The sequence below is a fragment of the Hemitrygon akajei genome, chromosome 7 (genome assembly GCF_048418815.1).
Source record: "Hemitrygon akajei chromosome 7, sHemAka1.3, whole genome shotgun sequence".
In the NCBI taxonomy this organism is placed as follows: Eukaryota; Metazoa; Chordata; class Chondrichthyes; order Myliobatiformes; family Dasyatidae; genus Hemitrygon; species Hemitrygon akajei.
This window is the reverse complement of record NC_133130.1, coordinates 101739907-101763417: the sequence shown is the minus strand read 5'-3', so window position 1 is coordinate 101763417 and position 23511 is coordinate 101739907. Positions and strand designations below refer to the sequence as shown.

The window sequence follows — 23511 nt, the reverse complement described above, 5'->3', positions numbered from 1 at the left end:
ACTGGTTTAAACTTTCAGTAGACCAAGGGAATAAGTTGAGATCGATCTAGAGTATTGATAAATGACTGTCTCTAAATAGCCCATGAGGGTGAGTTTGTTTCCATTCGATTACAAAAGTGTGATTGTCACATAGTTAATCCACAGGAGTGGGTTCTCTGGTGAGGGGAAAACCTTTATGAATACCACGTTTACTCTTTGTCTGGGTGTGGTAATTCACTGAAGAAAGGCACCCTTGTTACAAATCACTGTTGGAGTTATTTTGTATGTTGTGGAACTGAATTAGTGACTATCACGTTGTGTGTGATTGGGGTAACCTTGTGGAATCTACTGATGTGTCGACCCTTGCCTGGGTGGTGGTTCCCTTGAAGATGGTCCCCTTTGTGATAAGCTACTGGTGGTGATAAACCATACGTGGATTCTGTTTGAGTATCCTGTGGCCACCACTTTGAGATGTCTTGTAGCTGAATTCGGATGTTGTACCACTTGTGTTGAAAGGATATTCGTTGAAGATCACTGTTGGTGATACTTTGTGTGTGGAGTGGAACAACTTTAGAGATAAAACCTACTGCTATTGTTATTTTGTATTGCTGTTGTGGAATCTGTGGACTATCGACGTAATTGTCTTCTCACAACATTAGCCTTTGGATTACAAACATCTTGCATTAATTAACCGGTGCAAGTGAACTGAACTTTTTTTTTAACATACCATCGTAAGACTGTATCACTTACCACCTAAGTTGAAGAAGTTTGGGGATTTATGTATTTACACCTATATATGCATAACACTGTTAACTCTTGATTTACCTGGTTTAAGCTTCCCCTCGGTATTGATGTAACTGGTTTAACCTTTGTCCTCTTCCCTGGGATGATGTTTGTGAACTATCAAAGGCATATGGCTAGACTGTCTTGTTGGAGTTGGTCATTGCCTGGCACTTGCTGTAGCACACGTTACTTACTCTCAGTGGCCACTTTATTCAGTGTACCTGCTCATTAATGCAAATACAGTGGATTCTGGTTAATTGGTCCATCAGTTAATTCGAATAGTTGCTTATTTGGGACAGCTCTGAAAGAGCAAATACTAATTGAGAAAATAGCCAGATTCCTTTTGTCTATTTGGACACTGTACTGCTTAATTGGGACAGGCGACTGTTGCCGAACAGGTTCTATCGTCACTCACATGAAGTTGTGTGGCCGTTAGGCATGCTATACTGTGCTAAGAGCGACCAGTTTTTAAATGGTGTTATTTGTATGTGTTTATGTTCAAAAAGTAGTGATTTTTGACACTGATAGTTGTGGGGAAATAAGCAGTAATACATTTCAGAACAGTTTTGCTCTTTGTGGTTTCAAGCATTCAGGCTTGGAGATGCCAGAGATGGACAGGAGTGAAAATGAAATGATTTCACTATTTCAGCACTAGTTAGGAACTATGAAGAACCTGAAGGTATCACCAACCATCTTAGGCAGTTTAACGGGGCATGACTGCGCAAGTGCGTTTTAGTCGGACCGTGAAGCAGCGGGAGTATTTAAAAGAGAGCAGTTTGACGGAGCGGGCGACGTTGTAGCGAGCAACGGAGTAGAGAGAGACAGAGTAGGAAGGCTTTGTCTCCAGAGGCTTCAGCGAGCAGAGGCTGAGGACGAGCTTCACTCCAAGTGAGGTAAGGCCGGGTAAGTTCCTTTAAAAGGAAAACGTTTCAAAAGTTGAGGCAACGTATTGAGTAGGTCATGATAGCTGAGATCGACCCTGTGGTTTGTTCATCCTGCAGCATGTGGGAAATCAGGGATACTTCCAGTGTCCCTGACGACTATGTGTGCAGGAAATGTGTCCAGCTGCAGCTTCTGGCAGACCGCATTGAGCGTCTGGAGCTGCGATTGGATTCATACTGGAGCATCCGCGATGCTGAGAAAGTCGTGAATTGCACGTTCAGTGAGTTGGCCACACCGCAGGTAAATGCTACACAGGCAGAAAGGGAATGGGTGGCCACTAGACAGCGGAGCAGTAGGCAGGTAGTGCAGGAGTCCCCTGAGGTCATCTCCCTCCTAAACAGATATACTGTTTTGGATACTGTTGGGGGAGATGTCTCATCAGGGGAAGGCAGCAGCAGCCAAGTTCATGACACCATGGGTGACTCTGCGGCACAGGAAGGAAGGAAAAGGAGTGGGAAAGCTATAGTGATAGGGGATTTGATTGTAAGGGGAATAGATAGGTGTTTCTGTGGCCACAAACAAGACTTCAGGTGGGTATGTTGCCTCCCTGGTGCAAGGGTCAACGATGTCTCTGAGCGGCTGCAGGACATTCTGGAATGGGAGGGTGAACAGCCAGTGGTCATGGTGCACATAGGTACCAACGATATAGGTAAAAAAACAGGATGAGGTCCTACAAGGTGAACTTAGGGAGTTAGGAGATAAACTAAAAAGTAGGACCACAAAAGTAATCTCTGGATTACTACCAGTGCCACGTGCTAGTCAGAGTAGAAATAGGAGGATATTTCAGATGAATGCATGGCTGGAAAAATGGTGCAAGGGGGAGGGATTCAAATTTCTGGGGCATTGGAACCAGTTCTGGGGGAGGTGGGACCAGTACAAACAGGATGGTCTGCACCTGGGCTGGACTGGAACCAATGTCCTAGGGGGAGCGTTTGCTACTGCTGTTCAGGAGGATTTAAACTAATGTGGCAGGGGATGGGAATAAATGCAGAGAGACAGGGGTGTAAAATGAGGGTAGAAGCAAAAAGTAGTAAGGTGAAAAGTAAAAGTGGCAGGCAGGCAAATCCAGGGCAAAAATCAAAAAGGGCCACTTTTCAACATAATTGTATAAGGGCTAAGAGTGTTGTAAAAACAAGCCTGAAGGCTTTGTGTGTCAATGCAAGGAGCATTTGTAACAAGGTGGATGAATTGAATGTGCAGATAGTTATTAATGAATATGATATAGTTGGGATCACAGAGACATGGCTCCAGGGTGACCAAGGATGGGAGTTCAACATCCAGGGATATTCAATATTCAGGAGAGATAGACAGGAATGAAAAGGAGGTGGGGTAGCATTGCTGGTTAGAGAGGAGATGAACCATATAACGATTACAGCACGGAAACAGGCCACCTCGGCCCTTCTAGTCCGTGCCACTGCTTACACTCACCTAGTCCCACTGGCCTGCACTCAGTCCAAAACCCTTCATTCCTTTCCTATCCATATACCTATCCAATTTTACTTTAAATGACAGTACCGAACCTGTCTCTACCACTTCTACTGGAAGCTCATTCCACACAGCTACCACTCTCTGAGTAAAGAAATTCCCCTTGTGTTACCCTTAAACTTTTGCCCCCTAACTCTCAAATCATGTCCTCTTGTTTGAATCTCCCCTACTCTCAATGGAAAAAGCCTATCCCTGTCAACTCGATCTATCCCCCTCATTATTTTAAATACCTCTATCAAGTCCCCCCTCAACCTTCTACGCTCCAAAGAATAAAGACCTAACTTGTTCAACCTTTCCCTGTAACTTAGGTGCTGAAACCCAGGTAACATTCTAGTAAATCTTCTCTGTACTCTCTCTATTTTGTTGATACCTTTCCTATAATTCGGTGACCAGAACTGTACACAATACTCCAAATTCGGCCTTACCAATGCCTTGTACAATTTTAACATTACATCCCAACTCCTATACTCAATGCTCTGATTTATAAAGGCCAGCATACCAAAAGCTTTCTTCACCACCCTATCCACATGAGATTCCACCTTCAGGAAACTATGCACCATTATTCCTAGATCACTCTGTTTTACTGCATTCTTCAATGCCCTACCATTTACCATGTATGTCCTATTTAGATTATTCCTACTAAAATGTAGCACCTCACACTTATCAGCATAAAACTCCATCTGCTATCATTCAGCCCACTTTTCTAACTGACCTAAATCTCTCTGCAAACTTTAAAAACCTACTTCATTATCCACAACGCCTCCAACGCCTCGTATCATCTGCACAATAACACAATAGAAAGGAAGGACATTAGCCTGGAGGATGTGGAATCGATATAGGTAGAGCTGCATAACACTAAGGGGCAGAAAACGCTGGTGGGAGTTGTGTACAGGCCACCTAACAGTAGTAGTGAGGTTGGGGATGCTATTAAACAGGAAATTAGAAATGCGTGCAATAAAGGAACAGCAGTTATAATGGGTGACTTCAATCTACATATAGATTGGGTGAACTAAATTGGTAAGGGTGCTGAGGAAGAGGATTTCTTGGAATGTATGCAGGATGGTTTTCTGAACCAACATGTAGAGGAACCAACTAGAGAGCAGGCCATTCTAGACTGCGTATTGAGCAATGAGGAAGGGTTAGTTAGCAATCTTGTCGTGTGAGGCCCCTTGGGTAATAGTGACCATAATATGGTGGAATTCTTCATTAAGATGGAGAGTGACATAGTTAATTCAGAAACAAAGATTCTGAACTTAAAGAATGGTAACTTTGAAGGTATGAGACGTGAATCAGCTAAGATAGACTGGCAAATGATACTTAAAGGGTTGACGGTGGATATGCAATGGCAAGCATTTAAAGATCGCATGGATGAACTACAACAAGTGTTCATCCCAGTTTGGCAAAAGAATAAACTAGGGAAGGTAGTGCACCCGTGGCTGACAAGGGAAATTAGGGATAGTATCAAGTCCAAAGAAGAAACATACAAATTAGCCAGAAAAAGCAGCACACCTGAGGACTGGGAGAAATTCAGAGTCCAGCAGAGGAGGACAAAGGGCTTAATTAGGAAAAGGAAAAAAGATTATGAGAGAAAGCTGGTAGAGAACATAAAAACTGACTGTAAAAGCTTTTATAGATATGTGAAAAGAAAAAGATTGGTTAAGACAAATGTAGGTCCCTTACAGTCAGAAACAGGTGAATTGATCATGGGGAACAAGGACATGGCAGACCAACTGAATAACTACTTTGGTTCTGTCTTCACTAAGGAGGACATAAATAATCTTCCGGAAATAGTAGGGGACCGAGGGTCTAGTGAGATGGAGGAACTGAGGGAAGTACATGTTAGTAGGGAAGTGGTGTTGGGTAAATTGAAGGGATTAAAGGCAGATAAATCCCCAGGGCCAGATGGTCTGCAGCCCAGAGCGCTTAAGGAAGTAGCCCAAGAAATAGTGGATGCATTAGTGATAATTTTTCAAAATTCTTTAGATTCTGGATTAGTTCCTGAGGAGTGGAGGGTGGCTAATGTAACCCCACTTTTAAAAAAAGGAGGGAGAGAGAAACCAGGGAATTATAGACCGGATAGCCTGACATCGGTGGTGGGGAAAATGCAAGAGTCAGTTATCAAAGTTGTGATAACAGCACATTTGGAAAGCAGTGAAATCATCGGACAAAGTCAGCATGGATTTGTGAAAGGAAAATCATGTCTGATGAATCTTACAGAATGTTTTGAGGATGTAACTAGTAGAGTGGATAGGGGAGAACCAGTGGATGTGGTATATTTGGATTTTCAAAAGTCTTTTGCCAAGGTCCCACACAGGAGATTAGTGTGCAAACTTAAAGCACACAGTATTGGGGGTGTGGTATTGATGTGGATAGAGAATTGGTTGACAAACAGGAAGCAAAGAGTGGGAATAAACGGGACCTTTTCAGAATGGCAGGCAATGACTAGTGGGGTACCACAAGGCTCAGTGCTGGGACCCCAGTTGTTTACAATATATATTAATGATTTAGACGAGGGAATTAAATGCAGCATCTCCAAGTTTGCGGATGACACGAAGCTGGGTGGCAGTGTTAGCTGTGAGGAGAATACTAAGAGGATGCAGGTTGACTTGGATAGGTTAGGTGAGTGGGCAAATTCATGGCAGATGCAATTTAATGTGGATAAATGTGAGGTTATCCACTTTGGTGGCAAGAACAGGAAAACAGATTATTATCTGAATGGTGGCCGATTAGGAAAAGGGGAGGTGCAACAAGACCTGGGTGTCATTGTACACCAGTCATTGAAAGTGAGCATGCAGGTACAGCAGGCGGTGAAAAAGGCGAATGGTATTTTGGCATTCATAGCAAGAGATTTCGAGAACAGGAGCAGGGAGGTTCTATTGCAGTTGTACAAGGCTTTGGTGAGACCACAGTTGGAGTATTGTGTGCAGGTTTGGTCCCCTAATCTGACGAAAGACAGTCTTGCCATAGAGGGAGTACAAAGAAGGTTCACCAGATTGATTCCTGGGATGGCAGGACTTTCAGATGAAGAAAGACTGGATCAACTAGGCTTATACTCGCTGGAATTTAGAAGATGGAGGGGGGATCTTATTGAAACATATAAAATTCTAAAGGGATTGGACAGGCTAGATGCAGGAAGATTGTTCCCAATGTTGGGGAAGTCCAGAATGAGGGGTCACAGTTTAAGGATAAAGGGGAAGCCTTTTAGGACCGAGTTGAGGAGAAACTTCACACAGAGAGTGGTGAATCTGTGGAATTCTCTGCCACAGGAACAGTTGAGGCCAGTTGATTGGCTATATTTAAGAGGAAGTTAGATATGGCTCTTGTGGCTAAAAGGATCTTTTTATGGAGAGAAAGCAGGTACAGGGTTCTGAGTTGGATGATTAGCCATGATCATACTGAATGGCCTACTTCTGCACCTATTTTCTATGTTTCTATGTATGTTACAATGAAGGTGAAGGTTTGGGATATGTTATCATCAAAACTATTGTATGATGACTGTCCGTTATCTGCACTAGGTGTCTGGGCTAATTTTGTTCATTTACAGTCAATCAAAAGAACATGGCAGCATGTTGGCTATCCTTCATATCTGTGCAGGAGAGTTTTTTAAGTAGAAAAGCTATTGCACTGGGAACGTGCTACTGTCGATCTTGGAAGTCATGGTCCAGTGGTATGAGTAGTCATCACAAACTGGGGTCTTCCTTGGTTGCAGTGGATATCCATGACTACTTCTGTGCATTATCGTGCCTTTTGCTCTCTACAAAGCTTTGTAGAACCCCTTTCTTGGCCACTGGATCTCACTGTTGACCTCATCTGCCCTGTCTGCTAGGGCTGACTTCACATTCTAGGACAGCATGTCCCTTTCTCACTGGGGTATGAGTTCTGTAGGTACCTTTATCTAATTTAGCCCACTTGTCGAAGCTGTGCACTGGGGTGTGGCCACTGTCACGTGTGCACAGCAGCTACTTGGAGGCACAGGTAAGAGCTGAGTGTCCAGTGGGGACCAAAGTTGGGTGAGCTGCCCCAGAACGGACACAACGAGCCTCTTCACCAGAGGTGCTGCCCTCCCTGGACACTCCATACATGGCAGCGTACACCAGATGATTTCCTTTAACAATTGCTACGAGGAACTAATACACAATTTTCTAGTACTGTGGTAGCATTGATAGTGTTCTAATTTGTTCTGCATTTAATTTAAATACATAATTTGTTGCTCAGTTATACGGTAGTTTGTCTTTTTTTATACCTTTTAACTATTTCCATGAAATTGCAGCTAATTACAGCAGCCACTTAATTGGACCAAAATGTACTTGTCCTAATTAACTGGAATCCGCTATATCTATTCTGCCAGTCACGTCTTGCGACTCAGTGCTTAAAAGCATGCAGACATGGCCAAGAGTTTCAGTTGTTGCTCAAACTGAACATCAGAATGTGACCATTTCTTTGACCATAGAATGATTGTTGTTGCCAGGAGGACTTGTTTGAGTATCTCAGAAGCTGCCGATCTCCTGGGATTTTCATGCATAACAGTCTCTAGAGTTTACAGAGACTGGTGGGGGAAAACAGAAGACATCTGGTGAGGTGCAATTCTGTGGGTGAAAATGCATTGTTAATGAGAGGCCAGACTGGTTCAAGCTGACAGTAACTCAAAAAAACCACATGTTACACCGTGGTGCGCAGAAGAGCATCTCTGAACGCACAACACATGGAAACAAAGTGGGTACGCTACAGCAGCAGAAGACCATGAACACACTCAATGGCCTCTTTATTAGATATAGAAGGTACCTAATGAAGTGGATGTTGAGTGTATTAAGCTATTAATAAACTTCATCTATGTCTTATAGCGTATAGGTGCGGTGTGTTTCATTGCACTTTGTACAATGGTCAAACTCTTTAAATTGACTTTCTGGGAAGGAAGGCTATGATGAACCAGCAACTGATTGTTGAGTTTGTGGTACTGCCCCACAGGGTGCCTGCAGACTGGATTGGTCCTGTGTCTCTAAACAAAGTTAAAGTTTGTCATCTGCAGAAGTACTTGTGTAAGGAAAAACTTATTTGTAGCAGCATCACAAGCACAGAGCAACAGACAAACAGCATTCACAAGGAAAACATAAATTAAACTAAGTTGTGCACAATTTTTACAGGAAAGAACACAATTAGAATAAGAAAAAAATTCATTGTGGTGCAGAGTGGTCATAGTGCTGCCATACTGAGGCAGTGATTAGGGTTGTGGAGGTTAGTCGGTCCAAGGCTTCTGTACCATCTGCAAGAAAATGACATGGCCGGAATGTTGAGGATCTTTGCATCCTTCTTACAGTGCCTGATACAGATACTTAAAGATTGAATATCTACCTCTCTCCCCTGCCCCATGCCATGTATCTCATCAAAACATTCAGTCAAAACAGGCGCAGCGGCTAACAGACTGGTGTAGAGCCAACAACCTGTCTCTGAATGTGAACAAAACAAAAGAGATGGTTGTTGACTTCAGGAGGGCACGGAGCGACCACTCTCCGCTGAACATCAATGGCTCCTCTGTTGAGATCGTTAAGAGCACCAAATTTCTTGGTTTTCACTTGGCTGAGAATCTCACCTGGTCCCTAAACACCAGCTCCATAGCAAAGAAAGCCCAACAGCATCTCTACTTTCTGCGAAGGCTGAGGAAAGTCCATCTCCTACCCCCCCATCCTCATCACATTCTACAGGGGTTGTATTGAGAGCATCCTGAGCAGCTGCATCACTGCCTGGTTTGGAAATTGCACCATCTCGGATCGCAAGACCCTGCAGCGGATAGTGAGGTCAGCTGAGAAGATCATCTCTTCCCGCCATTACAGACATTTACACTACATGCTGCATCCGCCAAGCAAACAGCATTATGAAGGACCCCATGCACTCCTCATACAATCTCTTCTCCCTCCTGCCATCTGGGAAAAGGCACAGGAGCATTCGGGCTCTCACGACCAGACTGTGTAAGTTTCTTCCCCCAAGCTCTCAGACTCCTCAATACCCAGGGCCTGGACTGACACCAACCTACTGCCCTCTACTGTGCCTATTGTCTTGTTTATTATTTATTGTAATGCCTGCACTGTTTTGTGCACTTTATGCAGTCTTGGGTAGCTCTGTAGTCTAGTGTAGTTTTTTTTTCCGTGTTGTTTTTATGTAGTTCAGTGTAGTTTTTGTACTGTTTCATGTAACACCATGGTCCTGAAAAAGTTGTCTTGTTTTTACTGTATACTGTACCAGCAGTTATGGACGAAATGACAATAAAAAGTGACGACTTGAAATGTGATGCAACCATTGTGAAGAGGCTTATAAGGTTGGCTGGGCTGGTCTGGAATTTGCCATGTCTTAAGCTTGGTGCCACTGTTGAAGCCGGATGACTTATCTGGTTTTATCCTTACTCTGCTTCAATGTAACAGTCAATTCAGAAAGCATTTATAAAGAGCAGAGTTGCAAATCGGTATTTTTTCTCTCTTGAAACTGCCTTCACCTACCGAAGCAACAGGTCTACTGCAGATGTTATCTCATTGGCTCTTCACACAATCAAGAACAGCTACTACCCCTCAACCAACAGGGTCTTGAACAAAAGGCTCACTTAAGGGCTCTTTTATCTTCTTATTTTATGCCCATTATTTATTGCTATTTGTTACCTGAATTTGCACAGTTTGTTTACAGTTTGCAGTTCCTGATGTTTACTGTTCTATAGATTTGCTAAGTATGCCCGCAGAAAAAGAAAAAAATCTCAGGGTTGTGTGTGGTGACATATATGTACTCTGAGAATAAATTTTACTTTGAACTTTGAATTTAGCTATTTTATTGTTTGGTTCTTAAAGGATGGACCGACTGAACCAAATTGAGTTTGTGTTGTACAATTTGAATGTGGTGTTTCTTAATGCATATTGCAGCAGAGGGCAGTAATCTTGAACAGATTTAATTAAAAAATTAAACAACAGTCATTTGACAAGATGGTGCAAAGTAAATCCTGAAGTTTAATTTTCAGGATGCCTATACATTGCTACTTTGAGCAGCCCAAGTGCTTGATTTTCTGGTTATTTTGTTTTCTTGGTAGTTTTGTTTTGGCCATTTTTATTATATGTCCGGAAAAAACTTATAATTTTGTGCATCGTCATAGCTTGTTTTTGTACCAAACTAGAACATTCTGTAACTGAATGGGATATATGCCTTTCTAAAATAGTAAGTGCTTTAATTCAGATAAGATATAAGTTTATGAAAGTTAGCTAGAGAAGAGAAATTTTGTCTTTTGGAGGATATCTGGCAAAGAGCTGGACAGGCGGCAAAAGGTAATAGAAAGGCAGTGAACGGAAGTAGACAAAGGATATAATCTCTGACCGCCACTTTGGAGGGTCAAGGAGAGGTGAAAGAAGCTAGGATATGAGCAAGCTGTGTACTAGCATTAAGGGGGTTGGATGGAGAGGCAAATTTATTTATTTAGAGATAGAGTGGGGAACAGGCTCATCCAGTCCAATGAGTCGCACGCCCAGCTACCTGCTTATTTAACACCTGCCTTGTCACTGGACAATTTACAATGACCAATTAACTTACTAACTGCAACGCCTTTGGACTGTGGGAGGAAACCCAGGCAATGATGGGGAGAACACACAAGCTCCTTGCAGAAGGCGCTGGAATTGAACTCTGGAATTACCTCAGCTGTAATAATGTCACACTAACCTCAATGCTACTTTGGTGCCCCCTGTTTGGAAAACTGGTAAGAGACATAGCAGAAGGGTATGAAAGCAGAAAACTGGACTTAGGTTGGGGGGGGGGGGGCGGGTTGCGGGTGGTTAGCAAGATACTGATTCCTGAGATGGTTTGCTTGGCTCTGATAAATTAGATGAAACTGGAACATTAAGTGGAGGAATGACAATTGAAGTAACCATTTGGGCAATGAAAGTGTAGTTGATGTGTTTTGTATTATCTAAATCAAAAATCCATCAAGTGTGAAGTGTAAAAGTGCATATACTAATCAATCATCATTTTCAATGTAATGATTTTCAATGTAATGATCATAAACTTGCTAAGGATCCCTATCAAAATATTACAACTATTTAAAAACACAAAATGCTGGCAGAACTCTGCAGGCCAGACTGCAGAGGAGGAGGTAGTGACGACGTTTCGGGCCGAAACCCTTCATCAGGAGTGGAGTAACATGGGATGGTGGAGAGGGGATAAGAAGTGGGGGGGAGGGATGAAGTAGAGAGCTGGGAAATGATAGGCTGGAGGGAAATGGGCTAGGGGGAAGGTGGAGAATTATGGGAAATAAAGAGAAAGAAAGGTAGGGCTGGGGGGAGATTATAGTGAGGGGGAAAAAAGAGAGAGAAGGAGAACCAGACTAAAATAATAGATCGGGTTGGGGGGTAAGGGGGGGCAGGGGTATCAACGGAAGTCTGTGAGTTGGATGTTCATGCCGGCAGGCAGGAGGCTACCTAGGCTGGAGATAAGGTATTGCTCCATTGACCTGTGTGTGGCCTCATCTTGACGGTAGAGGAGGCCATGGACAGACATGTCGGAGTGGGAGTGGTCTATGGAATTGAAGTGTGTGCCCACAGGGAGATCCCGCCACTGCTGGAGGACTGAGCGCTGGTGTTCGGCAAAATGGTCTCCCAGTATTTCCAGCATATGCAGATTCACTCGTATTACAATTATTTCCTTTTTTTGGACTTTAATATATTTTTGAACCATAGATGTGAAAAGGTATGTGGCATGTTTCCAGCTTGGCTTCTGATGGAAGTAATTATTTAAATTTCCATGCAGAATGTTCTTCAATTAGCATCTTGGCACCTGCATTAGTCTTTACCTGAAGTAGTTGGTCAACTTTTGAATTTTTATAAAGGCGGTTCTTATTTACATATTCCTCTCTCAAAATCAAGAGTGGTTACATCTGGGAGGGTACTTAAAGATCAGTCACTGTTAGATATTACCAGTGATGGCCATTTATTACTGGTCAATTGTTTATTTTTAATTGCTGTATCAAAATAGCCAAAGATTTCTCTGGGTGTGATTCATAATTATACTTACGAGTTAACATTTTTTTTCTGTTTGTATTTCAGTTCTTTGCTGTTCCAGAGCCCTTAAGCTGTCATGATTACCTGCCTGAATTATCTCACACGTCGTCCTGCACAGAACAAAAGAATAGCAGGGTGTCATGGGACCAGTTGGAGGCCATGGAACTCCCATCGTTTCAGCCTGCCTACTTGGTCTTGTGCCGAGTGCTCCTCAATGTAATTCATGAATGCTTGAAACTAAGGCTGGAGCAGAGACCTGCAGGGGAGCCATCACTGCTGAGTATTAAACAGGTAGGCTGCCACTGTTGTTGAATCAGAAAACGATGAAATCATTGATTTTTCACTTTTCTTGAAACATTAGTTAGTCATAGAGCACTGCAGCGCAGTAACAGGCTTTTTGGTCTATCTAGTCCATGCCCAACTGTTATTCTGCCTAGTTTCATTGACCCGCACCAGGACCGCAGCCTTCTGTACCCCTCCCATCCACATACCTGTCCAAACTTCTGTCTAACGTGGCATTTGAACCTCTATCCACCACTTTTGCTGGCAGCTCGTTCCACACCCTCTGATTGGAGAAGTTCCCCTTCAGGTTCTCCTTAAATATTTCATCTTTCTCCCTTAACCTCTCGATCCGTTCTTCCCCCAACTTCAGTAGATAAAGTAGATTAAGTCTTCTTGCATTAACCCTATCTATACCCTTCATAATTTTATATACTCTAACAAATCTCCTCTCATATGCTCCAGCAAATAAAGTCCTAATCTGTTTAATATTTCCCTGTAACTCAGGTCCTTGAGTTCTAGTAGTATATTTGTAAACTTTCTCTGCACTCTTTCAATCTTATTGTTATTTTTCCTGTAGGTTGGTGACCAGAACTGCACACAATACTCCAAATTTGGCCTCACCAATGTCTTGTACAACTTTCCAACTCCTGTACTCAATATTCTGATTTATGAAAGCCAACATGCCAGAAGCTCTCTTTATAACCCTATCTACCTGTGACACCACTTTCAGAGAATTATGGATCTACATTCCCAGATCCCTTTGTTCTTCCACACTCCTTAGTAACCTACTGTCACTGCAATTTCTACCCTCATTTGTCCTCCCAAAATGCGGCACTTAATACTTGTCTGCATTAAATTCCAGACAAATTCCCTCTTATATACTTGGGAAACCTCAAGTTTCCTGCTTCTGTACCCTTTTAAAACATTTATCATTTAATTTCTTATTGCCTCTTATTTCTTATTTCTTCTTGCAAAGTACACTACCTTGCACTTCTCTTTACTCAGTTTTATGTATTATGTGCTATCACGTTACCCTGTGTCCCCTCCTCCTTCCTTTTTCTTCTACGGTCCACTCTCGTCTCCTATCGGATTCCTTCCTCTTCAGCCCTTTATTTTTCTAGCCCACTTGGCTTCACCTATCACCTTTTAGCTGTCCTCCTCCCCCTCCTTTTTTATTCTGGTGTCTTCCCTTTCCTTTTCAGTCCTGAAGAAGAGTCTGGGCCTGAAATGACGACTGCTCTTTCCATAGATGCTGCCTGACCTGCTGAGTTCCTCCAGCATTTTGTGTGTGTTGCTTTGGATTGCCAGCATTTGCGGATTTTCTCTTATGATTAGAACTCTCCCATCTCTTTTGGGTCCATGCATCGAAGACTAATTTTGCTCCTTGCTAACCTTTTACTCTCAAAAGCCAAGGTTCCTAAACTGGTTAGCCTTGCCTTTATTCTTACAGGAATGTTCTTTAAATATGTCACTTTTGAAAGCCTCCACTTAACAAACATCCCTTTGTCAGGAATCAACCTCTCTTGGTCCAGACCTGTCATATCCTTTCAGATGCTATCAAAGTTGGCCTTTCTCTAATTTAGAATCTCAACTCAAACAGCAGTCCTATCTTCCCCTATAATTATGTTGAAACTAATGTAATTATGATCACTAGATTCAAAGTATTTCCCTGAACTCACTTCTGTCACCTCCTTTATCTTGTTTCCTAATAGGATATCTAGTATCATTCTCTCTCTCCCCCACTCCCTCTTCCCCTCTCTCTCCCTCTCCCTCATTGGGACCTATATATTGATTAAGGAAACATTTGACAAACTATCGCATCGAGTCATTTTACAGTATGGAACTCCCAGTCAATATGTGGAAAATTAAATTCTCCTACTATCACATGTATTTTCTTGCAACTATCAGCTGACTCTCTACAAATCTGCTCCTGAAAATCTTGCTGTCTATTGGGAGATCTATAATATTGTAGCGATGTGCTACACACAGCGCTGAAATAACGACACACAGTCGGTAAGTCGTTTCGAGACAGTTTATTCAAACTTCGTGGTGCTGGCATTGCGCCTAGTGCCCGCCTTCTCCGGGCGGAAATAACGTCGGAGGTGCATTACCAAAGTCTCCCCCCGTGCACTGGCTATTTGTGAGCTGGTTTGCCTGTGCAGAAAGTGGGTCATCACATAACCCCCCCCCCCCAGAACCGGCGATACACCCCCCAATGTCCACAGTCTGGATCAGCCTCTGTTTGGGAGGTCTGCCTCTGCGCCACGGTGCCTGAACCTCGACCGGCTGCGCCAAGTCCACATGGGCTGGTTTGAGTTGGTCCTCCGTGAAAATCTCCTCTTTCCCCCCAATGTCCAGAACGTATGTGGACCCGTTGTTGTTGATCACCTTGAACGGCCCCTCGTACGGCTGCTGTAGCGGCGCCCGGTATCCGCCCCTTCATACAAACACAAACTTACAGTTTTGCAGGTCTTTGGGTACATGGGTTGGGGTCCGTCTGTGCTGTGAAGTTGGTACGGGGACCAGGTTGCCGAGCTTTTCGCGTAGCCTGTCCAGGACTGCTGTGGGTTCTTCCTCTTGCCCCCTTGGGGCTGGTATGAACTCTCTCGGGACGGCCAGGGGCGCACCGTACACCAGCTCAGCCGACAAGGCATGCAGATCCTCTTTGGGCGCTGTACGAATTCCAAACAAGACCCAGGGAAGCTCGTTCACCCAGTTAGGTCCTCTCAGGCGGGCCATGAGAGCCGACTTCAAGTGACGGTGGAAGCGTTCCACCAGTCCGTTCAACTGTGGGTGGTAGGTAGTTATGTGGTGCAGCTGCGTTCCCAGCAGGCTGGCCACAGCCGACCACAGGCTGGAGGTGAACTGGGCGCCTCTGGCGGAGGTAATGTGGGCCGGTACCCCGAAGCGTGCTACCCAGATTGCGATCAGTGCTTGGGCGCAGGAATCGGCAGATGTGTCGGTGAGCGGGACCGCCTCTGGCCACCTCGTGAACCATTCTACCATCATTAGGAGGTACCGCGCTCCTAGGGACACTGGTAGGGGGCCCACGACATCCACATGAATGTGGTCGAACCTTTGGTGGGTGGGTTTGAACAGCTGTGGCGGGGCTTTAGTGTGCCGCTGCACCTTGGCTGTTTGGCACTGCGTGCACATTCTGGCCCATTCACTGACTTGCTTGCGAAGTCTGTGCCACGCGAACTTGCTGGAGACCAGCCAGACGGTTGTCCTGATAGATGGGTGCGCCAAACCGTGTATGGAGTCGAAAACCCGCCGCCTCCAGGCTGCCGGGACGATGGGGCGAGGTTGGCCAGTAGCCATGTCGCACAGGAGGGTCCTATCACCTGGGCCTACGAGGAAGTCCTGCAGCTGCAAACCTGAGACTGAGGTCCTGTAGCTGGGCATCTTGTCGTCTGCCTGCTGCGCCTCCGCCAGTGCTGCATAGTCCACCCCCAGGGGTAGGGCCTGGACAGCTGGTCTGGAGAGTGCGTCCGCCACGACGTTATCCTTCCCCGAGACATGTCTGCCCGGGCTGCCACCTTCCGGGGGTCGCTGAAATCTGCGTCGGCCAGCAGCAGATGTATGTCCTCGGGCAGTTGCTCCAGGAACGCTTGCTCGAACATGAGGCAGGGCTTGTGTCCGTCGGCCAGGGACAGCATCTCGTTCATCAATGCTGACGGCAGCCTGTCTCCCAAACCATCCAGGTGAAGCAGGCGGGCATCCCGCTCACGACGTGAGAGGCCAAGGGTCCCAATGAGCAGCGCTTTGAATGCTTCATATTTGCCTTCTTCCGGGAGCGACTGTATGAAATCCGCAACCTGGGTGGCCGTCTCCTGGTCAAGGGCACTCACCACGTGGTAGTAATGCGTGGAATCAGAAGAGATCTGCCGAATCTGGAACTGGGCTTCTGCTTGGCTAAACCACACGCGTGGTCGCAGCGTCCAGAAAGTCGGCAGTTTTAGCGAAACTGCGTGAACAGATGAAGAATCGGTCATCTTTGGTCCAAATCCTGTTTGGACCTTTGGGGTCACCAATGTAGCGATGTGCTACAAACAGCGCTGAAATAACGACACGCAGTCGGTAAGTCGTTTCGAGACTAGTTTATTCAAACTTCGCGGTGCTGGCATTTAAATCCCTAGTGCCCGCCCTCTCCGGGCGGAAATGACATCGGAGGTGCATTACCAAAGTCTCCCCCCGTGCACTGGCTATTTGTGAGCCGGTTCGCCTGCGCAGAAAGTGGGTCGCCACAATATCCTATTAATGTAATCATCCCTTTCTTATCCTCAGTTCCACTCAAGTAGCCTCTGTAGACTAAACCACAAGTCTGTTCTATTTGAGCACTGCTGTGATGTTTTCCCCAACAAGTAATGTATTCTTCCCTCTTTAATACCTTCCCCTCTATCATGTCTAAAACAATGGAACCCTGGAGCATTAAGCTGCCTGTTCTGCTGCTCCTGCAATCAAGTCTGACTAATGGCTACAGTGTCATAATTCCACATGCGGATCCATGCTATAAGCTTATTGCCTTTTCTGCAATACTCCTTGCTTTGAAATAGATGCCACTAGCTGCCCTAGCATTCTGGTTCCCATCGCCCTGCAATTAATGTAGCTTGTGTATTTTTCCCTTCAATTTGTTCAAGTCTTTAGGAGGCTCAAATTCTCAAATTTATTGTCATCTAGCAATTAGGAAATCCTATCTGTTAGTATAAACGGTCATTTAACCACATCAATTTGAGATTTTTTGGGCTTTACAAATTTACAACAAAATACAAAATTTTAAAAGTTTAAACTATTAAAATTTTTGAGGCATTAGAAAGTAAACCTAAATACAAGAGATTCTATAGATGCGGCATGGACATAGTGGCTGAAGGTCGTGTTTCTGTACTCTACAGCCCACATACACTCAGTGGCCACTTTACTAGAAGTACATCTAAACAGGAATGGAACCCAGTGAGATCTGCCGCTGTACCCTTCCACTCAAGGTTCTATGTGTGCATTTGGGCATGCGATTTTGCATAGTACTGTTGTAACACATAGTTGCCATTGCCTTCCTGTCAGCCTGAACCAGTCTGATCATTCTCCTCTGATGTCTCTCATTAACAAGATGCTTTCTCCCACAGAACTGCTGCTCACAGGAATATTTTTTGGTTTTCCGCATGATTCTCTGTAAACTTTAGAGACTCTGTGTGAAAATCCCAGGAGGTCAGCGGTTTCTGAGATACTCAAACCACCCTATCTGGCACCAACAATCATTCCACAGTCAAAGTCACTTAGATCACATTTCTTCCCCATTCTGATGTTTGGTCTGAACAACAATTAATCTCTTGACCATGTTTGCATGCTTTTATGCATTGAATTGCTGCCACATGATTGACTGATTTAGATGTTCTCATTAATGAGCAGGTCTACAGGTGTATATAATAAAGTGACCACTGTGTGTATGTTCATTTCAGCTTCAATTTTTATCTCTACAAATTCTGATCCTTTCTTGAAGGTGTTGACTGATTGTGGTTTTGCTCACATCAGTTGGATTCCAAATCATGTTAATTATTCATTTAAGCTGTGAATATTATGCATCTTTGATCCAGTTTTCGATATGGCACCTCTTGTGCATTGATTACTAGCTCAGGTCAGTATTTGTGTGTTAATACCAGTAGTATATTAAATTATGAAACAAGCTTAATGATGTAGCCTTGACCCTCTCTTCACTTGACATTCAAGACAGCTGTTACGAATCGCATTTTAATCAAAGGTCGGTATGTTGGTATTCTTATGTTTTGTGTTTAGACACAACGACTTGTGTCTTACTACCAGCGTGGCTGAATTTAACTCATTCGGAATAGCTGGACTGTTGGGAATGTTAATTTAGTGCCAATGTTAATTTTTTTTAAATTTAGTGCACTGTTTCTACTAGTTTTCTTGGCTGCTTTGGAAATTCTGTTCCAGTAATGATATATCCGCTGCCAGTTCTACCAGTAAAATATGTAATGTTTGGCCTGAACTGCAAACTTATAAATACTTCATATAATGGTTATTCATATTGCAGCTGGTCAGAGAATGCAAAGAAGTGCTGAAGGGTGGCCTACTCATGAAGCAGTATTATCAGTTCATGTTGCATGGGATAATGGATGAATTCCAGAGACAACAGAAGGTTGACAGTAATATTGATGGATTTGAGGAAGATTTGCATAAAATGTTGATGGTGAGTATTTTAATGATATAAAGTTTTCCTTGAAGGTTATACTTGGAGAAGGTTCACTAGATTGGTTCTAGATATCCATGGGCTGTTTTATGAGGAAAAATTAAGCAGATTCCCTGGACTTGGAGGAACTAAAGGTGATCTTACTGAAATATTTAAGATATATAAGTTTGACAAATTCAAAGTAAATTTATTATCAAAGTATATGTGTTTGTGTGTGTGTGTGTGTGTGTGTGTGTATATATATATATGTATGTGTGTGTATCAATCATCATATCCAAACCTGAGATTCCTTTTAGAACGTAGAACAATACAGCACAGTACAGGCCCTTCAGCCCACAATGTTGTGCCGACCCTTAAACCCTGCCTCCCATATAACCCCTCACCTTAAATTCCTCCATAGACCTGTCTAGTAGTCTCTTAAATTTCACTAGTGTGTCTACCTCCACCACTGACTAAGGCAGTGCATTCCATGCACCAACCACTCTCTGAATAAAAAACCTTCCTCTAATATCCCCCTTGAACTTTCCACCCCTTACCTTAAAGCCACGTCCTATTGAGCTGTGGTGTCCTGGGGAAGAGGTGCTGGCTGTCCACTCTATCTATTCCTCTTAATATCTTGTATACCTCTATCATGTCTCCTCTCATCCTCCTCCTCTCCAGAGAGTAAAGCCCTAGCTCCCTTTTCTTGTGGGCAATCGCAGTACGTACAAGAAACACAATCAGGTCAATGAAAGATCACACCCAGCAGGGCGGACAACAACCAATATGCAAAAAAACCCAAAACTATGCAAGTGCAACAAGAAAGATGGGGAAAAGAAAGAAATAATAATGAGAACGTGAGTCCAGTTCAGAAGGAACAGTTCAGTTATGGGGCAAGTGAAGTTGTCCTCTATGATTAAGAGCCTGATGGCTGAAGGGTAATAACTGTTATTAAACCTGGTGGTGTGGATTCTGAGGCTCCTGTACCACCTGCCTGATGGCAGTAGAGAGGAGAGAGCATGGCCTGGGTGGTGGGGGCCCTTGGTGATGGATGCTGCCTTTCTGCAATAGTGTTCTGTGCAGATATGCTTAGTGGTGGGGAGGGCTTTACATGTGATGGATTGGGCCGTGTCTACTACTTTTTGTCAGCTTTTCCATTCAAGGGCATTGGTGTTTCCATACTAGGCCATGATGCAACTGATCAGTATACTCTCCACCGGGTCAGCGGGAGACGCTCATGGAGTGAGTACTGTTTCAGATCCGCTCCATAACCTTTACTTTTTTTAACCTTTGATCACCCTTATTCAACTTATTGTTACCTACACCAAAAGATTTTTGCTACTTTCTCGGGCTTATCGTTAAGATTTTATTGTGAATTTTGGAAGATATGCAAACAGAAATGGCTCTTAGATCCAAAGGACGAGAACCGGGGTGAAACCCGAACGGTCATGGAAAGAAGCTAGCTCAACCGCAACGCACTGAGTTAACTTATGAACTGCTTATGGAGGTTTTGGATAAAAAATTTGAGGAACAACATCAGGCTTTTCAACGAGATATAAAGGCTTTTCAAGATTATATGTTTAAGACGGATTCAGTAATTAACCAGCAGCAAGCGCTTATCGTGTCTCTGCAACATGAAGCGCGGAAACGAGATTTGACAATTGAAAAATTGCAACAGGATTTAATTTCGACCATTAAACTGGTGGAGACACTTAAAGCCAAGAGTGTCGATTTGGAGAATCGGTTCAGAAGACAGAACCTATGCATACTTGGTCTCCCAGACGGCATAGAAAAAGGCGATCCTTCGAAATACTTTGCTCAATTTCTAAACGATGCGTTTCCGTCGGTTTTTCCAGAAAACCCCCCGGTACTTGACCGAGCACATAGAATTTGGAGTCGTTCACCGACGGTTTCAGATAAGCCCCCGGTGGTAATCGTCCGATTTCATTACGTACACGACAAAGAACAACTCATTCGTGAAGCTCGAAGGGCTGGGATGATTAAATTTCGTGATTATTGCTTTTGTTTGGTGGATGATTTTAGCCCAGAAGTTATGAAGAAAAGGCTGCTTTTTAAACCTCTGATGTCTGAATGTTATGAGAAAAATCTAAAACCTGCGCTCTTATACCCGGCGAAGCTCAGGATTTCCCCCCCGAATGCTCCGCGTAAAGTATTTCTGTCTACCTTTGAAGCGAAAAAGTATTTGGAGGAGAACTTCCCTACTGATACAGTTACTACTCTCCATTAAATGAGTGATTCTGATCGTGAAAGATGGTTTTCGATTCCTTAAACCAGGGTTAGTCTCTGGTTATTGGTGTAGGTTTATCCTATACTTCATATTTAAGTTAAAGTGTGTTTTCATTATATTAATCGCTTTGTCTTATACACTTTAACTACTATACTATATTTTTGTCTATTATTTTTGTTCCCTTGAAGGTATATTTTTAACCTTTCGAAGTGAATTTTTTGTTTAATATCAAGATAATGGTTTTTTGCAAAGTATTGGTTTTGTTTAAGATGGCGTTATTGTTTCTTTTTTTCGTCTTCTTCCTATAATGCATCGCTTATCATAGTTTAAATACTTCTTGATTTGTTTGGGTTATAACCCGATTTATAAACTTTTAGTGATTATACTCCCTTTTTCTTTACAACTCAGCATATTAAGAAGCGTAGTTTTTAGTACTGCGATCATAATTCTTAAAGTTCGGGTGTTTTTTTTTATATATATCCTTTAAACACGGAGTGGTCTGCCGCTGATATGGGGGTAGAGTTAGTCTCATTTTTTCTTTTTTCTAGCCATATTTTGGCTTTTTTCCTTTTTCATGTGGGGGTGGGGGTTGGTCTGTTTTCCTTTTTAATTTTTCTCTTATCAATTTGTTTTAGTTTTTTTACTTGGGCTGTTCTTGAACTACAAATATGTCTACGATGTCGTCACTTCCGGGTCCGCTCTTTATTTTTGTTCCTCTTCCGGGTGCATGAGTTTATAACATGGTTAACCCTTTATATACCAAAGGGATGACTTTAGAAACATGGCTCAAACCATTAACTTTGTGTCTTGGAATACTAATGGATTAAACCATCTGATTAAACGAAAGAAGATTTTCAAAGTATTCCAAAGACTTAATGCTCATATCATTTTTGTACAAGAAACTCATGTGAGGAAGGAGGACAAATATCACTTTTTTAGGTCTTGGCGGGGTCAACAGTATCATTCGAATTCGAATGCCAAAGTTAAGGGAGTTTCAATTTTTATTGACTCCTCTATTGCATTTGTTCAACATGATATCCTTTCGGATCCGAATGGTAGATTTTTGTTAATTACGGGTTTACTCGGTAATAAAAAGGTTGCTATGGTTAATGTTTATGCCCCAAATGTGGATTGTCCTGATTTCTTTAAGTCCTTATTTACTTCTTTACCTAATTTAAATGAATATAAGTTAATAATGGGTGGTGACTTTAATTGTTGTCTAATTCCTTTGATGGACAAATCTACACCTATTCAGACTCTACCCAATAAGTCGGCCACTTGTATTAACTCCTTTTTGACTGATAATGGAGTTTTTGATATTTGGAGATTTCGTCATCCTAATGACAAAGAGTTTTCTTTTTTCTCACATGTTTATCACTCCTATTCGAGAATTGATTATTTTTTTATTGACTCTTGTTTTATTCCATTGGTAATTGGTTGTAATTATGATATTATAGCTATTTCCGACCATGCTCCATTAAAACTTTCTATTAATTTTACGGATACAGCTTTAAGTGCTAGACAATGGCGATTTGACTCTACCTTATTGCAAGAGCCGGACTTTATTAAATTTATGAAGGAACAGATCGATTTCTTCTTTTCAACTAATTCCACGGAGGATATCTCTTGCGGAATACTTTGGGACACTTTTAAAGCGTATATACGTGGACAGATTATCTCTTATTCTGCTGGTCTGAGAAAACGCATTAAGAAGGAAACTCTTTTATTGGTTGATAAAATTAAAGAGATTGACAAGAAATATTCGACTACTCCTAGCAAGGAGCTTTACAAACAAAGGGTTGAACTTCAAATGGAACATAGTTTATTACTCACATCTCCGATTGAAAATCAATTAATGAAAACCAGATCTGATTTTTATATACATAGTGATAAATCGGGAAAACTGTTAGCTAGTCAGCTGAAGAATGTTTCAGTTAAACGTCAAATCACTATGGTTCGTCAGCAGAACGGGGATTTGACAGTTAACCATGATGAGATAAATAAGTCTTTTCAAGACTTTTATACCTCCCTGTATCAATCTGAATTCCCTCAGGATCATAATACCATGTGTGATTTTCTCGGGAAATTGAATTTTCCAAAACTATCATCTGATGATCTTTCAGTAATAGATACTCCGTTTACGGATGCGGAAATTAAAGGGGTCATTTCCTCAATGAATTCTGGGAAAGCACCAGGTCCAGACGGGTACACAGTAGAATTTTTTTAATGTTTTTCTGCTACTCTATCTCCTTGGCTATGCAAGGTTTTTGAAGAAGCAATTAGATTGGGGAATTTGCCTCAATCTTTTTATAGAGCTTCCATTTCCTTAATACTGAAGAAAGATAAAGACCCTACTGATTGTGCATCTTATAGACCAATATCTTTATTGAATGTGGATTCTAAGATTTTTTCCAAGTTACTGGCTTCCAGGCTGGAGAAGGTACTACCCCAAATTATTTCGGAAGACCAAACCGGTTTTATTAAAAATCGCTATTCTTTTTTCAATGTTAGGAGATTATTGAATATTGTTTATACTCCTTCACACAATACTTCAGAATGTGTTATTTCATTAGATGCGGAGAAAGCATTTGATA

General features: G+C 42.7%; 1 protein-coding gene across 3 annotated transcripts in view; it reads left to right on the top strand.

Moving 5' to 3' along the window:
* Positions 1–23511, top strand: part of map3k4 (mitogen-activated protein kinase kinase kinase 4) — a 212342-nt gene that overhangs the window by 96734 nt on the left and 92097 nt on the right. For all 3 annotated transcript variants that reach the window (XM_073051586.1, XM_073051584.1, XM_073051585.1), the window contains 2 exons: positions 12252–12497; positions 18535–18690. In XM_073051586.1, coding sequence (XP_072907687.1) covers positions 12252–12497; positions 18535–18690 — 402 coding nt within the window. The remainder of the gene's footprint in view (positions 1–12251; positions 12498–18534; positions 18691–23511) is intronic.